At 36.6% G+C, this 21,416-nt stretch overlaps 1 protein-coding gene across 1 annotated transcript in view; it reads right to left on the reverse strand.

Moving 5' to 3' along the window:
* Positions 1 to 7,126: 7,126 nt before the first annotated feature.
* The window catches only part of gpc5a (glypican 5a), an 86,687-nt gene continuing 72,397 nt past the window's right edge, over positions 7,127 to 21,416 (reverse strand). The window contains exon 9 of the mRNA XM_077519710.1: positions 7,127 to 9,277. Coding sequence (XP_077375836.1) covers positions 9,132 to 9,277 — 146 coding nt within the window. The 3' untranslated portion in view covers positions 7,127 to 9,131. The remainder of the gene's footprint in view (positions 9,278 to 21,416) is intronic.

A 21,416-nucleotide genomic window follows, 5' to 3' on the forward strand; every position in this document is an offset into this window, starting at 1 on the left:
CCAACATTTCTAAGATACAATCATATCTGCTGGCTTAGCGAGCACTTAAAAGGAACCGCGGCTGTCATGACAAGTTTGCTCTATATTATTTGGTTGTTACTAACGTAACTATGAGATTAATTTTTCAAAAATAGTTTCCATCCATCCATTTTCTTGACCGCTTATTCCTCACACGGGTCGCGGGGGGTGCTGGCGCCTATCTCAGCTGGCTCTGGGCAGTAGGCGGGGGACACCCTGGACTGGTTGCCAGCCAATCGCAGGGCACACAGAGATGAACAACCATCCACACCTAGGGACAATTTGGAGCGCCCAATTAACCTGCCATGCATGTCTTTCGAATGTGACCGGAGTACCCGGCGAAGACCCACACAGACACGGGGAGAACATGCAAACTCCACCCAGGAAGGCCGGAGCCTGGACTCGAACCTGAGTCCTCAGTACTGGGAGGCAGATGTGCTAACCACTTTACCACCGTGGCACCATATTCATTTATTTATTTATTCATTTATTTATTTATTTATTTACATGTCTCGTGAATGCAAAAGACCATTTCGATAGGATTGGGTCCCAGGTGTAACTTCACTAAAGCAAACAGCCCAGAATGGAGCAGTACCAGTTCAACTCTGGGACCTGTGGTTAAAAAAAAAATAAAAAATAAAAAATAAAATAATATAAAAAAGGAGCAAGAGGCAGGCAGACGTTAATTTAACGAATGACCAATGTGACCATTGTTCTCAAGGGTCACCAAAGTGACACACTTTTGCTTCGCCAGGACCTCTTCTTAGGAAAAATCTGTATAAAATACTCATTTTCTGTAGTATTATTGTCAAATTTGAAATGGAACTATGGAAGATTTCAAGCAGTGATCCTGTTATATTTTCCAGTCCACCACTCCATGATACAAAAAAAAAAAAAAAAAAAAAAAAAAAAAAAAAAAAAAAAAATTTGTGTGTGTGTATTCAAACTTCCGTTACTTAGTGCCAGCAGCGCTTTCACAGACTTTTCACTGACTTTTGGGGAGGAAAAAAAAAAGTGTTGTCTTTAAAAAGAGCCCAATTCTCTGCTGATACTCCAAATGGTTCAAGAACAGCTTCATATTTACTTTGGGTGTATCTTTTTTTTAGGTGTTTTCAGTATAAATGACAAGAATTACAGAAAATTTTCCGTATTCATGGTCGACATATTTGATGTGCCTTCTCAAGTTTTGGCAAAGGTTTACCAAACCGATTTAGAATTCTTAATTTAATGCAGTTAATTAATTCTGCTAATGCAATGAATGTTTTGGAATGCAAATGAATGCATTAGATTAAGTCAATACTACAGAAAAAAATTATTATGTATATGTTTCACCGGGATGACTGAAAGAATTTGGTTTAAGAATGTCAACATTATGGGCCCTACATTCACAGACAGGTGCCCGACAATCTCTATGAGACATTGTAGAAATCAATTAATTTAATGAATTATTATCATTATCATCTAAAAAATAGGGGAGGAAGGGGCAGCAGTTACAATGAAAACAGAAGTGGCCCCAGAATTGAACCCTGTGGAACATCAAACGTTCTCTTATACATGTGAATTCACATACATACATCCATGATCTTGGGCGTGCCAAAGCCTCTCGATCCCCAGCAAGTCCATTTCTGCTTCCTGAATGTCAGGCATGCCTACGCTGTGACTGCCCAAAGGGGGCATTTGCTCAATCTTACAATGGTGCAAATGCCCCCTTACGCCCAATTCTATCTTTGTAAGGTCTAGACTTGCACTTTGGCCCTATGTCTTGCTGCAGATAAAGCAATCGCTCTCTTAAAGTCAGCCATAATCTTTTGTTCAGACTATTGTAGAAATGCTTGCTTCGGTGGCATCAGATATATGCCAAACATGCCTTTTAGTTGTCCTTCAACAAACTTGAGATGCATTTGAAAGTAGGGTGGTGACTGTGTGAAAGTATCGCAGTCTGAGGACACGGTTAATAGATCCTCTGGTGACACATTTCATTCAGGCAGTCATTGTAATTGCTTTTTACATGACAAAGTAATAGTGTTAGGGCTTTGGAGACGTCAAAAGTCCCTTGGAAATAGACAACTTTGAAATTAAACCTTGCTTTTCAATTTTCACTCCCATAAGAGCGGAGCAATTAAATGGATTTAACCCAGCTCTGTGTAATAAGACATAAATACGTTTCAAAAGAATCAGGTGTCAGGATTTCTTTTTGACAGACTTCAACCGAAAGTGATTTTTTTTGTTTTGTTCTACTTTATACTTATCAGGTGAGATCAGATACGGACGATTTCTCCGACTGCGTGTGATACGTTTTGTGAACTACTTGCGTTGGCTCACTCCGCTGGGACCGCTGATACGTGTGTGACATTGATCAGAGGCTTGTATTGTTTTTGATGGCGTGCTATTCAAACGGATTATTTTCGTTCAATACGAGCATGGACATTTGACTGCTATTTTCCTCCAGATTCAATGCCACTGGATCAGGTTCTTGTTCAAACATCATCAGTTACTTCCATGCACACTTTGCTCTTCTGATCAAAGGAAGTTTAACTAGCGAATCTTTTGATTTCTTTGTTTTCTTTGCATCTTGTGGTGTGGAACAAGCAGTGGTGACACATTGTCCAAGATACAGTACAGTGTTGAAACTTGGCTGAACGTTTGACTTCTTGTAGCCACATCACATCAGTATTAAAAAATAACTTCCTTTTTTTTTTTTTACCTGACTGATTTGAACTGCAGATCAAAGATATTGTTTACATCGCACAATCAACATCTCTGACTTGCAATATAAAACATGTGTACCGCCAGTTGCACTGCATAATTTAGCATTGTTTAGTTTAGCTTTTGTAGAATTTATTACCGTATTTTCCGCACTATAAGGCGCACCTAAAAGCCTTCAATTTTTTGAAAAGCTGACCATGTGCCTTATAATCCAGTGCGCCTTATATATGGATCAATATTGAGCCGCAACAGGTCTCGCTGTCAAGACGCTATCGGTGACCCTGCACGATCGGTGACACGCATGCGCAGAAGATCCCGCCATCTTGGATCGCTAGCTAATACTAATACTTTACCTCAGAGAAAATAACACAACAGCTCTTTATTCATTTTGGGAGTGAATGGAGTTGTCAGAAAGCTGGTTTGTAACCTATTAATAAAGTTTGACTGAACTATCTGACTGTTTTGTTTACATAACCTTTAGCGCAGCACCATCTAATGGATGCATAACGTAACCCCAGCCTCTAGCGACTTTTTATGGAAAAAGTTTTAAAATATGTCAATCATTGAAGGTGTGTCTTATAATGCGGTGCGCCTTATAGTGCGGAAAATACGGTGTATATATAATCTATTTTATTATTTTTTTCATTCTTAAAACACAAACCTGGACTTGTACACCATTTTTGTTTTATCTGCATCATACAATACAATAAAGGCTTTGCATTCTAATTTTTGTACATTACAGCTTGGTAAATAGACGTGCACACAATATGGCAGTGATTCCCAACCAGTGTGCCAACGCACATTGGTGTGCCGTTAGAAATCACAAGAAACACAACAACGTATTGATTTACTCATAATTACATCCCAGGCCTTCGCTTTACAACATTCTGGTCTTTTGTTCAAACTATAAATGATATCCAACTAGTCTTTTGCCCTACCTTACATCCAGACTTTGGCCTGTTTTACTGCCGCTTCTCCTCTGTTTTTGTTCCAGTTGATTGTAAATAGTATGATAGAGCACAGACCACAGCTGGATTATCTATCCAGCAAACATGAACACTTTCCAATGACTGAAGATTCTAGCAAGGTGCTTATGTTTAACTGGTGGCACACTCCCCCGACCTGTGTGGAGAAAGAGTGTAAAAATATCCATGTGTGGACACAGGGGCTTAACATATCACTTCATTGCATCACATTGCAGTGATACTTGCTGACAGTCTGTCATTTTATATTTGCCGCACACTCTATCTTGAGCTCCAACACATCCCATTCTGAATGCTTTAAATCATTTTCTATCATCTTGCTCGTGCATTTTCTACTTTTGAACATTCAAGGTTTCCAATAATTTCTCTTATCATCCTTTCTGTCTGACTCTGCCGCTGCCTCGCTCTCCCTCCGGATTCCGGATAAAGAGCAGAACAATCCTCGATAGCAGAGAGAGAGATTACCCTTCCTGATCTTTCGACAGACAAAAAAATAGTTCAGTGTAAAACCCGTCCTGAGAGGCTTGCCAGCTCACTGCTGACTGACTGCACATTAGCATGCAGCAACGAGGAGAAAAAGACGGTTTACCCCTTTTGACCTGCCACTTGACTTCAGAATGAGAGGAAACGAGAGCGCCCGTGCTATGTTCAGACCTGTCACCACAATGATAGCGCACTCGCAAAATAAAAAAAAAAAAAAAGACTTGGAAAAATAGAAACCTGGTTCAGCCTGTCTAACATTTGCTTTCTGTGCCAGGTACAAAATGCTCTCCCCTTTTCAACAGACTCAACAAAGCTAAAGAGGCTTACAAGATATAAAGCAGCCAAGATTTGTTGGCTCGGAAATCCAACATTTGCAGCATTTTGTTAAATATGTCAGCGAAGTGTAACTAGCTGATGATACACAGGAAACATAAATCACTGGAAATTGCACTCCTTAGTGCAGAGACCAGCAAGAATGAATAATTGTGTCTAATTCTATTCATTTGTAATTCTTACAATTGTAATTGTGTGAAGACTGATATCACGTTATTCATGTTTTATTCATCCCACTTTTGTATTTTTTTTTAACATGTATCTCCTTCCATATAATTTATCCGATTAACATCATTCCAATTTCAACATATCCCAAAAATTCACACCATGGGGGCTAGTATTTTTCTAATTACAAATTTCATTCATTCATTCCCAATGAGACCTATTTCCCCCCACAGATTGTTGATCATTCAATCACACTTGAAAATTCAACGTTACACGTTTACATTGTTCACGTGAAAATTAAACTATTCAGCTCATTCATTTACCTTGGAAGCGATTTTCAACTTGCCTAAAATTTCCACTGACCAAAAATCAACATTTTCACCCTTGAAATACACGCAAAAAGAAAAAAATAAACCATATTCATTCCCAAAGCCACTTTCAACTAAACAGACTGAGATTGTTTACATTTGAAATTCAAAATGTTCATCTGATTCAATTCACATGCAAAAATTCTGATTTAGCCAAAACAAATCAACATTTTTCCAAATAAAGTTACCACAAAAAAAAAAAATCTTGATTCATTCTCAATTACACATTCAACAAAACAGATTCATGTCATTTCCACACCAAATTCTAAATGCTTAATTAATTTAATTCACCTTTGGAATGACCTTAGGAATGATTTTCAATGTCAGAAATTTCCATTTGTCGAAAAAAATAAAAAAATAAAATCACAATTCCCAACAAAAAAACTATTCATTACAAATTACTCATTACACAAAACATTCACTACATTCAAAATAATTGATTTCACATTATTGATTATTCTATATCTTTCAATATCATTCAAAATCATTCCACGGTTCAATATTTTACATTGTTAACCTCACTGTTCAAGTCAAATTTATGTATGTTTTATCTTTTGGATTAGTTTGACCGCAGCAGTTAAAACATCCGGGTAGTAATGACTCAATTCATGCACTGGAGGTATTATTTTGTGTGTCGTGTGCAGTGTTGGTCATCTGGAGTACATCACACACTATAAGTGGAATAAATAAGAAGACAGCTGAAAGATTTTTTTTTTTTCCTTGCCACGTGTAGGTCTGTCATGTTTTAAAAAAATCAGTTGAGATATTTAAAAAATCCGTAAGTGTGCTCCATTGTTAAGCTGCTACTTTACCAACTAATTAGGAAACATGAATTATGCATCAGCCGATGTCATAAATGGAACCGGCACAACATCCGCCCTCAATGCAGCCGGATGAAGTCATCTGCTGGTGACAAACCCAACGTCCACCTTGCATCAGGGAACTATTGGAAGAAACAGACTGATAAAATATTCAACATTCAGTCAGTATAATAAAATATTTGTCTTTTTCTTTTTATCAGGCCACTGCACTAACCTATGAAACAAGTTGGTAGTTTGAAAGTCTGCTGCTTGAAGGTCATATTACATTTGACGGCACATCGACTTTCAGTGCTTCATACAATATAAGATGGTTGAGAATGATGTTAATGTTAAGGTGTTCAATGAAAAAGTGGTATAGAAAATGGATGGTTGAATTTCTAATGAACCCATAATATATTTTGAGGGGGCAAAGGCTATGGAAAAAGCTCAAACAAAATCTCCTTTCATTTACTAGCATTTGATTCTGATTTAAAGAAGCTTTTGTAATGTTGGGAAATTATCTCTTGACTCATCAAAAGGCAAGTTCTTTTTGGTAACAATGACCTTGTCAGCAGCGTTCCATAGCACTGCTATAAAATCAAGAATTCCATTATAGCTGAGGTTAAATGTCAGCGGGTGTCAAGGTCATTGTGATCAGTGTATGAAATAAAGGAAACCTTTTTAGGAGTGTAAAATTCATTTACTTAAAGTGGGACTCAGAATTTCTTGTGTTTGATACTGCCTCAGTGGAACAGTTGGTAAAATGTATTTACCAAGAGGTCTTTGGTTCAAATCCCAACTCGGACTGTACATTTCCCATGTGTCCATTTAGACAAGACACTAAATATCACCAAATGTCTTGTACTTAATCACATAGATTTTGATTAAACCCATAAAATCCACATTCTTCTTCAATGATGGTTTTCAGCGTTATTCCACTTTATTCAATACGTTGACGCAGTGTTTCAAGGTTTTTAAAAACTCAGCACATGCCAAGTACCATGGTTCGTATCCCGGTTGAAGTAGATTTTTGTCCAACTTCAATTTCAAATAATCGTCCAATTATTTAACAAACATGATATTCAATGTCATTTCACATTGTTTTTACAATATCGCTCCATAGAACAATGACAACACTCACAGCACTCCACATGCATTCTAATATTAGCATTCAGCTTTCAGCATTCACACGCAATTTCTCCAGAAATTTCACATCTCTAGTTCTTCACACGATTTTTCGAAATGAACAATGACGGCAAAACATCTGGAATTGTTGTATCATCTTTTATTGTCATTGTTAAAAACTAAAATACCGTTAATGTATGATTTCAGGATATGGCAGAAGATCAAAATAAAACATTTAAATGTATCAAACTTTGCTCATGAAAACATCTTCCTTTCATGGTAAAATCAGTACTATACTTGTTACAGTGTTTATTTTGTACGTATGGATTTTGTGTGCACCAAATAGCCTGCCTGCTGATCCCAGGCAGTGTTTGCTAACAATAGGTCTGATTGGAGGGTCAAAATGAGTGCTCTGTTTATCACACGGTACCAGGATATTAAAAATCAATAACGGTAAACCACATTTCTTTATAAAAATAATAAAATAAAAGGGTGGGTGTTTTAAGATGGGTGTTTTAAACAAAAAACAAAATTGTATGTATTAGAAGAACATAACACATATTATAATATAGTCAATAAAATCATTATTGCGCTGACCTTGTGAATAAATGCCCCAAAACTTCCTCTCAGTAAACTGAAGTCTGTGTCAAGCTGTAAAAATCTTTATACAGGCTATACTGTACTATGTACATTTTTGGTGTGCTGGTGAAACTTGCTACACTCGGTATACTGAATTAGGGATGGCAGAATAGCTCAAGAGAATTTCATAAGAAAAGACTTTGAAAATTCAAGCACTATCTACATTCGAACCATTCTCCAGCAACAACGGTTTACTGGGGAGCATTAGTTTTCAAGTCATTTTCCATTATTTACAGTCAGGGAATTTTCTCAAGTCATACTTGTGAGAATTTCCCCCAGTGAAAAGGGCCACAATCCTTAGACAGTATACTGCATAGCAGAATTGCAGGGCCAAAACATGAGCGTCAAACTCTGACAGGATTGACTTTGGCTATCACCATGACGATCAATGAGCTGATTTGAATCTGGAATGGAAAGTCTGCAGGTGAATAAAAGTGCTGTAAGGACACACAAAGAAATCAACATTCATATATTAAAAAGAAGCAATATTTGTTGTTATCGCTCCAACAAGAGCAACTAAGATAAAATATGTTTCTGTTATCGTTGACATTTTGGATGTTAATGTTACTCCATGTTTTCTGTCATGTTATTATTGGATCACTTAAGTCTTCCAGTCTGAGCAAAAGAGTATGCATTTCATATTGCACAGCAATATTCCCTCAACCATTCACCCGACATGCATGGCATTTGTGAAACAAATTATTTTCCATTTCTCTGTAGGCAAAAAATAAATTAAAAAAAATCTTGGCAGCTCACAATCTAAATATTGAATATTGGGAGTATAGTCAAGTAACAGGCTGACCAGATTGGATTATTTTTTAGCAGACACTACCAGAGCTAACGGCTCCCTTCCAGAATCTGAAAGATGGCGGAAGTTAATTTATTTCTATATTCTGTATATGTATACAGTATGTTTATATAAAAATAAAATGTCTTTCCACTTTTCTCTCTCTTCTTCGAGCCTCATCGTTACAATTTAAGTATACAAGTTAAACAGACCATAAAAAACAGGAAAAGAAAAGATTTTAAATGTCCTGTTAAAAATTTTGAGAACATTGTTTGCAAATTGCATATTCATTTAAATATGTCGCCACTTATAAAAACACTCAAAGTGCTAATATCTGTCTTGAGTACTTTGGCTCTCCAAAATGTTTATACAGCAGATCATTCAAAAGTAAACTTATCTTTAAAAACATCAATTAAGCGCATATTTGTATATCTACAGGTCATGTATCTACAAGCAGTGTGCAGAAATACAGTACAGTTAAATCAATACGTGTGGCAAAATATACTATAGTTATTGCTGACAAATATAGATTGAGATGTCAGTTGACAAAATAATCTTTCAGTTAATATAAGCAGGAGAACGTCTTTAAAATATGAGGTAATGTCTTTACGTTTCCACCTGGTTGCAACGCTTGCGTGTCCTGCACTGCGTGTGTTCAAGCGTCACATGTCCTTATTTGATAAATAAGGTTAGAAACAAGTTCTGAGGTTGATGGCTGCAACCGTTACAGTGTCAGGAGCACATGAAAGCAAGGCATCATCATGGCGACAACGGATCCAGTCAATCTGACACTCCTGGATGGGACCTTCAATTTATAGTCCTTTATCGGTGGATGATGATGATTATGATCACTTGATTCATCTGGATTCACTGAAAAGACACCACAAATAAGATTTTATTATTATATTATTTGAATCGGTTCACAACTTGTTCTTTTCTGAAAAACAATTTTTTTTCCTAATCCAACTGATGAAAAATCCAGATGGATTAAAATGATAAAAGGTACGGAAGCGTGTTGTATTTACATGGGGGGGGGAAACTCCTGTTTTTCTGACTAATTTTTTTCAGGGAGCTTTGTTTTTTGTGTAATTTTTTTTCTGAATATTTTTTTTATGTTTTACTGAATATTTTTTTGTCAAAACGGGGAGGAAAAAATATTCAGGAAAAACAGCAGGAAAAATGACTCAGAAGAACAGGAAAAAAAAATCAGAAAACAGGGCATCAAAATTATTTAAATAAAAAACGGAAAGATATGACTCAGAAAAACAGAAGCTGGTGCTGTTTTTTTTTTTTTTAACCTCTGTTAAGTGAATTGTTGCAGACTCGCTAATGGTGGATAACAATTTTTCTTTTTTTTCCGTTTTTCAAAAAAATAAGTTCCCCTCTGTTTTTCTTAAATTTTTTTCTGTTTTTTGAGTATTTTGTTTCCCCTCAAGTTTTTCTGAATAGTTTTTTTCCCTGATATATATATTTTTTTATGCCAAAAAAATGCAGTAAAACGCACACACACAAAAAAATCAGAAAACAGAAAAATGTACACACAAAAAACAAAGCTCCTACAGAAAACCAGGTTTCTTTTCCCAAATGAATATGCTTCCGTAAAATGGAGAGCACTTTTTTTTTTTAGGTAGTTTAACAGTTTTTGCCTAAAAAAAGAAAAAAAAGATAAAGACAGCAGTAAGCTTCTTCTAATCTTGACATTATCACCCACCTAAATAGCTTGGGCTCAACACCCCAGTTAGTATATGCTTTTTAAATTGCATCCTGCCAACAAAAGGTTTTAGTTGGGACAACTGCCCCCCATGAGCTGTCAGCATCCATCTTGCTGTTTACACCTCTCTGGAAGGCCCAAGTGCGTCGGGAGGAAATTCACAGACCCCTTGCGAGCAAAGTGTTTTACTGATGTTTCCTCCGGACACCTCAGACTTCATCTTGTTCATCCTCACAGAGGAGGGCAAACGGCAACACAAGGCCAGCAGCTCGAGGACTTTGGAGTTACACGCTTAAACCCGAGCATCATAAGTCTGCCGAAAGCAGGATTATTCTTACCTAACCCTTTCACAGTCAATAAAGGCTACATTGCAAGAAATGAGACCAGCTGCAGAAGCTTTGTATTCAATCTTCAGTTACACTTTTATGATATTGCCTGAAATTCCAGTCGCCTGAGGAGAGTACACAATCAATTTCATTTTTTGCTCTTGCACATTGATTTTTGATTCTTGGATAATTCCGTAACATAAATTGTCATTACAAGAAAAAACAACGTGATCACTGCAGCATCTGAATGTGGCCTGAAATCAAACACCTATTGATCCACTATCAAGCAGTCCTCAGGACAGCCATTTGAATACATATAGCTCACAGATGGCCTGCCTGAACATCGCATAAAGAGCAGTGAACATCCACACCTTATATTGATTTTTTTTTTTTTTTTTTTTTTGTAATCTTTACCAAAGCTAACTTTCGGATTAATTCATTTATCAGCTTTTGTACCGCCCAAATAATTTATGACACATGCTGGACATTAGCCCTCACCTCACAAAGTCATTAATGCAAGTACATTCTCATTTCTCACCTCAACAAAAACTGGTCTGTTGCAAAAGCGCAAAAACTAAAGCGAGTGCTTGTTTAGCTTGCTCGCTAATATTAGCTTCAAGTTTGTTTAACAGAAAGACTTTGCAAGTTTGCACTAGTAAAGCCACAGCTGAGTGGTTAGGATGTTTGAAAAGGTTGGTTGGACAATAAAGCCCAGTCTGAAGAGAGACATAGGTCAGAAAAAGAGGCTTACAACTGAAGTGAAATCAATAGGCACTGATTCCTGAGGACTTGGACCACAAAGGATCAATAGCACACTAACTGCCGTTGGGAAAAGTGGTGAAAAGTTCTTTCTGTGTGGTTGTCTGAGGGTCAATGTTACAGTATATGTGTATAGACGTCTGCCATATTTAGCTGGTCTGGTCCAGTATGCAGGGTCACATTATTCCAACTTAATCATCACCTCCACTGCTTTTGGAGTGGATTGCTGTTGTTGTTGTTTTAGTGTCAACTGGTATCATGATTTTATAATTGGAACCATGTTCTCATTTCTACAAGTAAACAACTACCGGTACATGCAGAAAGAGCTACGATTCATAAATCTGTATATATCTGCAGTTTTAAGGATTAAACATATATTATATATTATAGTTTACTGCCATCAGCGTCCATATTTAACATTTTTGCTTACATATCAAAGCCAAAAGAATAAATGGACAAAAATCACCCAGTGACCGGATCTGGAAAATCTTGTACGTCAAGGTATTACAGTATCATGTACAGCTTGCTGAAGACTTCAGCCTGAGGGAGGAAGCTCACCGCCATTTAACCACATTGATTTTTGTGTGATTTGACATTATTAGACTGCTGCCGTCAGAAATCAGCCGGGGGAAAAAACGCAACCCTGAGAGAAATCTTATCAGTCTGTACTAAACAACTAAAGTTTGAAGGATTACGTAGGCGTGATTAAGAAGAGGATGCACAAACCAACAATTCGGTTTTATAATCCTATGTGTGAGTGTGTGTTGGGTGAGCTCAGTCTGTTTGTGTGAAGTGGATCCTGAAAGTCTCCCCACCACCTTTCCCTCAGCTTCCTTTTTATCATCACCTATTTGTAGAACGATTGGTAGGTTTGTGTCGCTCCAACACTGTCTTATTTTAACAAATAGGGGGGGGAAAAAGATACTTTCCCAAAATGGGTGATGTGTTATGTGACTGCAAAAACAAGAAAGAAGAAATCTGCTGTGCTACAGCGTGGGAATGTATTAACATTTGGAGACACACTGCAGGCAAAGAAGAGCAGCACTTCTCTTTTATCTAAGGCTTGATAAATTGCAGTGCAGATAAAGAAACACGTTTTGGAGCAACTCTACTATTCCTTCTGTGAGACCTGCTGAATATGTTGAAAACATTTATATTAGCATTTCATTTTATTATGTTTTATTGTCATTCCAATTGTCAAAACTTCTAAATAGTCCCAACTCAAAGTGGATTCACGACAAACTTATCCTAGCAATGCTTCTTGTTGTTTGCAAGTTGTTATTGACCATATCCTGAATTAGATGTTAATACGGATATGTGAAGGTGCATCTAAGGATGTGTCCACTGGGTATATATTTACAAACAAAAAACAGTTAATCACTTGTCAGCAGCAGGCAAGACAAGTGTAAACAAGAAAGACAAGTGCGTATTTATAAGCCAGTGGATTTCTCCTTCATTTGTTTTGTTTACCCTGGAACAAGATGAACTGAGAAGAGACGCTTAATAGTAAGAAACCACCCGAGACCACTTGGAGGGACGTCTGAGTGCAGGCAGAACAATTGAAAATAACATGACATTCAGAGAATACAGAATAAACAGTGTTTATCTCCAAAAATCCATTAATTTGCCAGTGAATTATCTTCTTTTTTTTGTGCTTTTTCCTCCTCTTCAATATTGAGTCAATCTAGAAGTGTCCGATTTTTATTTATTTTTTATTTTTTTGATGTGCTTCATATATTGATTGCAAAGCAGTGCCTGATGTATGTGTGCACACCTGAATGCAAAAGTGAGTGATGCATGAAGAGGAATGCCATCGGAATCCGCGTTTAAGTGTGCTTCAAACAGTAACAAGAGCCTCTCGGTTTGGTAGCCCCTCCAAGACACAACCAGACATAGAATATGATTAGCAGCTAATACACATGCAAGAAAACAAGCAAGCAATGTTGAGATATTGTGAGTTGGTATCGCTTTTTGACCCAGCCTGAAATGCTTTTTGTTCGTTGTATCACTAATGATAACCACTACATGTGGAGTGTTTCCACTATTTCCATTATCCAATACAGCAAATCCATCCAATGACTTCCAATATGAGAAGTGTCCAAGATTTCAAATGTTGGTCAGTATAGGTTCACTGCCACAGAAGTATTCATTTAACAATATATGGTGTCGATAAAAAGCAGTCCATTTACCATTTTAGTCAAGAATTTGGGGTGAAGGAAGGAAGAAAGAAAGAAAGAAAGAAAGAAAGAAAGAAAGAAAGAAAGAAAGAAAGAAAGAAAGAAAGAAAGAAAGAAACTCCATAGCAGCTGTTAACTTGCGCACTAGCTTCGACGTCTCTCGAACATTCAACACTGATTTTTGACACAGTTAAGTATCCAGATGTTATTTGTCAAGCCATTCACCATGTTATCCAAACATAGCGGAGACGAGAAAAGGAAGCGTGCTAACTGTAGTATTGATAACAAATTGGAGCTTAAGATGGAGCTGGCCGTTTCCGTGGCAACGGTGGAGCCTCACTAAGATCACAGCATTTAAATGGCTTTAAGAGACGACCACTCACCCCTATTAGGTTACATTGTATTTCTTTTTTCAATGCGGTTATAATGGCTATCAATTATAGGTGCATTTTCGCCGTTTGCGGAAGAATAGAGGGAGTTCATTATAGATGCAATTGCTGGTAAAATAAATAAAATAGAATATATAATAATAGAAAAAAGAAAAAATATTAGTTATAATAACTAAAAATAGATAGAAAATTAGCCAATGAAAATCAGACATTGATTTTTTAAATTATATTTCTATTATTATTATTATTATTATTATTATTATTATTATTATTATTATTATTATTATTATTATTATTTTATTTCTTTCATTAACAGAGTGTGTATAAAGTTTGCCCCTCTCATAGCAGAATAAAGCATCCCAATTATTGATAACACCTCTCAGTATGGATTTGTGTTGTTCCACTTCCACTGCAGACAGCAATTAAAAACATTTTGTCACGTAAACCCTATCGTCAATAACAGCCATTTTATATCCATAAAGGCAGATTCGTTTATTTCATCTACAGTACTGGAGTGTCTTGTGAGTGTATAATCTGTCAAGTTTGTTTACGTAGGCGACACTGTTTAACGATAAGGTTTTGTAAGGACAATTTTCTTTGAAGTTTTCTTTTGAAGACATCAAAAACATTGCCTAATTTTGTTGACATCAAGAACAAAGCCAGTGTTCATAAAGTTTGTGACTATCTTTATACGTCAATGTCTTATGATGCAAACAAACTTATTTTTGGATAAGAAAGTCGAACGTAAAAAAATGTAAATTACAATACAACCAACCAAAGGAAGTATAATAAAATCAAGTGCCGAATGTTACATGGTATAGAAAACTAAACCAGGCCAGTCTTTCAATCAGGCCAGTCTGTCTTTCATCTGAGTTAATTTACCTTCTGCAGCGAAAGGATTTCAAATGTCTGGACTCACCCCCCAATAAAACAAGCATCCATCCTGTTGGTGTGCAATTATAGCACAGAGCAGATCAATGGAATCTAATTCAAGGGCGCAGCATTATTCTAAAACACAGAGAGAGAGGCCTGCACATCTCTGCATGGGGCCAACAGAATGATTAAGCGCTTTGCTCATATCCTCTACAGCTCTGCCGCACATGCCACAGTGAGAGTGTTCATGTCCTGGATCCCATCACCCCAGCCTCTATTACATCCTCAGAGCAGTCAATACGACCGCCAGTCACTCAGACTCAGGTTGCACGAACGCCGACGGAATACAAATCGGACTGCAAAAGTCATCGTTCTGCCTCTACACCTGTGTCCAGGTGTTCTTTTTACTCGAGGAGGATGCTGTCCATAAAAATAGCTCAAATTGTTATCTGAAAACAATTCATAAAGGAACTAGAGCTGCAAGCAGCTATAAAGGGCCCTCGCAACCCTGGCCACGTTAAGGGATGGGTACTAGTATGTTGCGGTACTGTCACATAGGACAAGAACCCTCTAAAATAGAAACATTTTTGCTCGGTTTTATGTGTGTGCAAAGTTTCGTGTGTGCACATTGGTATCGACCTGTAAAAATAGTATCATTTGTAGGGGTGTAACCATGCATCGAAAATTTATTTAATGCCAATGTAAAGCGCTTAAAATATGCATTGATGTAAAAAAATAAAATAAAAGCATCGATTCACAACGCCAAGTTACATGTTATGCGTGCGCAATTTTTCATCGTTGCTAGCCGGACTCTTTTTTTGGACACGTTTTGCGGATATCCAGTAGTGTTAGTCGGGTCTTTGTAGACGCCAGTCAAAATTTGCATAGCTCTTTGTAAGTAATCAATTTCATGTTTTAAATCTTGTAAGTGGCTCCTCGTTTACTTGATGAGGCACTTTATCGCGTGTGTGTTTAATCGCCTGTGGCCGCGATGAATTACACTCGCTGTGAAATATGTGTTGCTGATATAGTGTCTTATTAGTCCAGTAGAGGGCCTCATTTTTACACTTCAGAATATTAACCTTGACCACAAAGCACTGATAAAAAGACAAAAATGTCATTAAACAGTCAAAATTATTATTTCATTTTCAAGGTGTTTGTTTTAATAAACTGTATAAAGTTAAAAAACGTTAATGTTTGTAATACGGACAGATGTAGATGTTAACATAAAAACATAACTTGGTTGTCAAATTAGTCAGTTTGCAACAAAAAAAAAACAAAAAAAAATTGAATCAAATCGAAAATCGAAAACTGAAAATCAAAAATCAAATTGTGCCTGAGTGAATCGTTACATCCCTAATTCGTCTCTGCAAAACAGCGCGTCACCACGGCAACAGCGTGCAACGAAATAATCAGCTTTAAAAATATCATTTTACGCCAGGCTCGACGTGCAAAGTTTGGTGAGTTTTCGTTCATGTTTACGGTCTCAAAAGTCCGATTCATTTCGGAGAATAATAATAATAATAGTTAAAAATAAGCAAACAATAGGGACTTTGCAGCAAATGCTGCTCGGGCCCTAATAAGGTCGAAGATGGAGGGGAAACAAAGGTCAGTTGGTGTAAAAAAAAAAAAAAAAAAAAAAAAAAAAAAAAAGGAAATACAGTACACTAATTTCACCCTTGGATTGATACATACCAATACAATCCTATTCTACACACAATGTTACTTAGTTTTCCTTTTAGAATGCTGGCCAAATACATCAACATAACACATAGTTTCATTATTAATAACTATGAAGGAGCTATGCCATTTGGAAAAACATCTATTCCCAAATTGCTTCAAAACAGTTTTACAGGCAAACAACAATTTCTGTCAAGTTATAAAAGACACGTTGAAAACAGTTGCATTAATATTGTAACAGAAAGATTCAAAGAGTGTTAACAAAAGGAGAAAAGGTCGTAAATGTTTAATGCGCAGCGCCTTCCTCCACACAGCAAAACCAAAAAAAAAAACACAAAAAACACATAACGGGCCAGATCAGATGGACGCATGTGGCTCGCCGTTCTCCACTTTTATTTCAACCCTCAGGAAGGTTCAGTCAAAAAGCCAAATAGATATGAAAAGCACAAGGTCATTGTGCTGTTATGGCCTTCACCAATCCGTGTCGCGATGCCAAAGGATGTGCTCATGTATGAATGTGCGCTTGAATAAAAGAAGATTAGAAGCGCTTAAAAAGTGATTGAAATATATTTTTTTTCCTGCAACTTTCAATCTAAATGTTTCCGTTCCAGATGAAGCGGTGAGATTTTGTGATTAATTTTCATCATCTGGTTTCATACAAGGTGACTGTTGACTGAACATAAGGTACTATTTGACTGTAAGACTTCAACGATGTGGAAAATCTGCAACTGCAATAAGTGATGACGAGACACTCATAACAACGCATTCAGGCAACACATTCTTAAAGGTGTTGATGATAATAACTAAAAAAAAAAACAAAAAAAAAAAACAATTTCAAGCGCAACAGCAGTGTTTTATGAGATTTTAATGAAACACCTTGATAAAAAATCAAAACACTTTCCTTGAATGCGCAAAGAGATGATTCGCTAATTAGCATGATCGCACCCTACCCGCTTCTGATGTAACTCTTCGGAGAAAACACAGTTTCCATAATAAAGTTTCTAAATGTGTTCCGATCTCCCTTCTTATTAACCTTCCATTAACCTTTCGATAAACACGGACGTCTCTGAGCTTTATTTCCTGGGACCGCACAGCAACAGGCATGGCCCAAATTCATCAGACCAGCTGTGGAATTGCTTATGGTTGATTAAGCCACTGATAGCTCTTCGCCATGCTGAGGATGAAGAACTGGCAGAAGCTGCGAGTGAGCCAGGAGGTTAAAAAAATAAATAAAATGAAAATACAGCATCTGGTGAGTCTGCATGTCCGACTTTACTCTCAGGTCATTTAAACAAACAGGAAGAAAGAAATGCTTGTTTTTAAACTTAACGTCTTCCCTAAGAACTGTGAAATGGAATGTAGAAAAAAAAGAAGTAAGATTTACTTGAAAGGCTTTTCACTCAGAAATTATAAGTAAATTTTACAAGGAGAGTATTGAGTACATTTTAGCAGTTTATTTAAAAAAAAAAAAAAAAAAAAAAAAAGAAGAAGAAGAAGAAGCAGTTACTCAAGAGTTAACGAACGAACTCATGACCTTCAGCTTGGGAGACAGCCACTCTACCACCTGAGTCATGCCACTCTTACTGTTTTGCCACAATACTGCATTACTAGTGTGTCCAAAATGAGACTAAAAACGGCACTCTTGGAGGTACAAGGATTCCACCTGACACAATCAATACACTAACACACAGCAGGAAATGCATGGCTCAGGTGGTAGAGTGGCTGTCTCCTAACCTGAAGGTAAGTGGGTTCGTTCCTCAAGCCTTGATTATTATTATTATTATTATTTTTATAATAAACTGGTGAAATGTCCTCAAAACTTTCTTCAATGTTCTCAATGACATCATTGTTAAAATCTGATTATTAAAGTATTCTTGGCAGAAACAAATCAGAAACAAATCCAATCTCTAATTTCAAGATAAATCACATGGATGTGAAAAAAAATAGTCATTTTGGCGCAAGTCCGAGCTTTAATTTTATCAGATGCAAGTCGTCCCAGAGCACAAGTTGCAGAACCGGACAAACTATGAAAAAAGTTTGACTTATAGTCCAAAAAATACGACACTTAAAGCCTCAAAGAAAAAAGTCACACATCTCATGAGTCATTTTTTGGAATTCTATTCAAATCCTCCCTCTGTGAGAACAAATCAGGATTTGAATTGGCATGCTTATCTCGGCATGCCCAGGCAACCACTCTGCGGACATCAAACACTTGCAGGCGCATCAGGACTCTGAGCGCACACAAATGTCATGCATTGGAAAAAAATAAATAAATAAAAGTCGCTTCACTGTCTCCATCTCACCATAAAATACTTTGAAATGTTTATAAAATGGTAACCAGGCATACGTGACAGAACGTGCCCGTCTGCCCCAAAAAGACCTCAGATGGCAGAACCAATTCCTGAAGCTCAATCGGGCTTCCCCAGTAGATGATTAACTTTGTGATCCATTAAGTGGCTTCAGCCCCTCAGCAAGGAAAAATCACCCTCTGGACTTCCCTCTCAGGATTAGGACAATCCCTTGGACCTCATCAAAGGGACTCCAAGGTGAAAAGGGCTGCTGACTTTCTATAAAAAGTCAGTGACGAGACGGCAGATCAGCAGCGACTCCACTGACTGCCGGAAGCCAAAAAGTAAAGTACGTACACGTTGTGTAGCGTTGTGCGGGGTTGTAATGGTTTAGCAATTTTCATACTTTTTATTTTGTTTTGAGTTTTGTTTATTTTAATTGACTTAGTTTTATTTTTAAGTTTTGTTTAGTTTTTTTCCCTGAAAATGCTTCATTTTAGTTTAGGTATTATTTGCTTCAGTATTATTTTTTTATGCATTTCTTTTTTATTATTGTGTGCAAGATTTAAAAAAAACAAAACAGTATTGTGTAGTAAAAATTCAACAAAATTATTAATTTAAAAACATGTTTAAAACAACCACCCAAAAAACAAAGTGCTGCATAACAGTACATACATAAAATTAAAATAAGTGCAATGTAACAGAACTCTAACTTTTCTTTTCTTTTTTTAATGTCCATTTTTATTTTTATTTCATCATCGAAATGGTTTTCAATCTTAGTTTTAGCTATTTTGTTAACAAGGGATTTGCACTTGACAGTATGCCTAGAGGGAAGGACTACAACTAACAATGAATAATTCACAAGATGAAATAGTTGAAAGTGTGAAAGATACTAAAATACTAAAAAGTTCTACTGCCCGATGTTGCAGTTGCAAATTATGGCAACGCAAAAAGGATTCGAGATAAAGACAAAGGCAAAACAATCTGCCTTTTAAAGCTCAAATTCAATTTGCAGATTAAGATGAAATGCAGTATTTCGCTACAACACAACCACAACTCATTGATGACAAGCTTAGCAACAACTCCTATAAATAATAATGCGTGTATAATTGCCAAATGGAAGAATAGCTGAAAAGGAAATCCTTCATAATAATACTTTATGGCATTTACTTGTCAGCTCATTGGACAACACTGACTGATGTTTCCTTCCGCAAGATGTTCATGTAGACGCAGAAATTGCTGAAAATAATTCAATAGTGAATTCAAAACAACACACGTTTTGTGAATACTGATATTTTAGTGTCTTCTTTCTGACTGGTGAAGATAATATTGCAGGGATGAGACGTCATAATTGGTTTTGCGAGAACTGCACAATAACGTCACTGATCAAAGCTACAGAATTTGTGACACTTGACTTGTACAGATTGTTGAGGTAATCCAAATATGATATTATCGATATTGATATCGATACTGGCACTAACATATCAATCTAGTCAATCTTAACATCTTGTTTATTTAGGTTGAAAAAAAAGTGTTTTTAGTACATTTTTGTATTTGTAGTTTCTGAACAGTATGTGATAAAGTATTTGTTTAAATTTCTTTTCATATGACCACTTTGTGCACTTTGTTTAAGATCGTTTAAAAAATATTTTGTCATGGTTGGAATGTTTCTGGAGGGAAACGTCGATAAAGTATTTTCTATTTATCAATTAACTGTCCTAATTTTGTCATTTAAAAAAAAGAAACAACACAAAAACACTTTACTCATTCACTGCCTTTGACAAGTATACTTGTCAATTGTATTTTTTAGAGCAGTGCTAAATTGGGGTAAATCTGATTATGATCCACTGTAAATATCAAACTTGGAAACAACTTTACTGATGCCCAACCACCGGTAGATGACATCATTGCCCCATTTTATAGGAAATAAACACAGTTTCAGAGTCCATGGGAGAAATGGCTGTATTTTGGCAAACCTACATTTTTCTACTGTCAATTATAAAAGAACGGGGCGGGGCAAAAAGTAGGGAGTCTATTCTGTCATTTGGTAGATTCGGTTTACATATAATTATTGAATGTAATATCACGTGAGTATTGAAAATTTTAAAATTTTCTAAAATGGCTGGCAGTGAATGAAGGTTGAAATTTGATCGAGAATAAGCAATTCAATGATACAGTTACCTTATTTTTTTAATTCAAAAGGTATCAATATCAATATTGGTATCTGTGATACTGGCCCTGTATTTACTTGATATTGGATCGATACCAAAATTTGCAGGATCATACACCACTAACAGATTCAGAATGAATGTTTACCTTTTGAGTAAATGTGCAATCGAGTCATATAATAATCCTATTTTATACAAACAGCATGAAATATTTATGAAGATAGCTGATTAGCATTTAGCATCATTAATTTAGCATAATTAAACCTCATCTCAATCAGTCCAAGAAAGCCAAATTTGAGGTCCCCACCCTCATTTGAAATCAAGAGCGATAGAAATCCCGTGTCATGACGAGCATCGTGACTTTGCTGAACTGTTCGACAAATGATAAGAAACTGCAACTCTTTTTAACTCCACTTCAAAATTCTCCGAGAAGGTGTGAATGTGGCATGAAATAAGGTACGGAAGCGTGGCCAATTGATATTTAATTAATGCCAGGTCTGACTGGAGGGCCCCGGCTCATCTGCCGCACGTCTCATCCAATATTCATGATTTACAAGTGGGCTTCTTGCCACATCAAACTTTCCACGCGATACAGAGCAAAGATGTTTAGTCGATTAAACGGCCGCGTGCGCATGGAG

The sequence above is a fragment of the Festucalex cinctus genome, chromosome 4, assembly GCF_051991245.1.
Source record: "Festucalex cinctus isolate MCC-2025b chromosome 4, RoL_Fcin_1.0, whole genome shotgun sequence".
NCBI classification, from domain to species: Eukaryota; Metazoa; Chordata; class Actinopteri; order Syngnathiformes; family Syngnathidae; genus Festucalex; species Festucalex cinctus.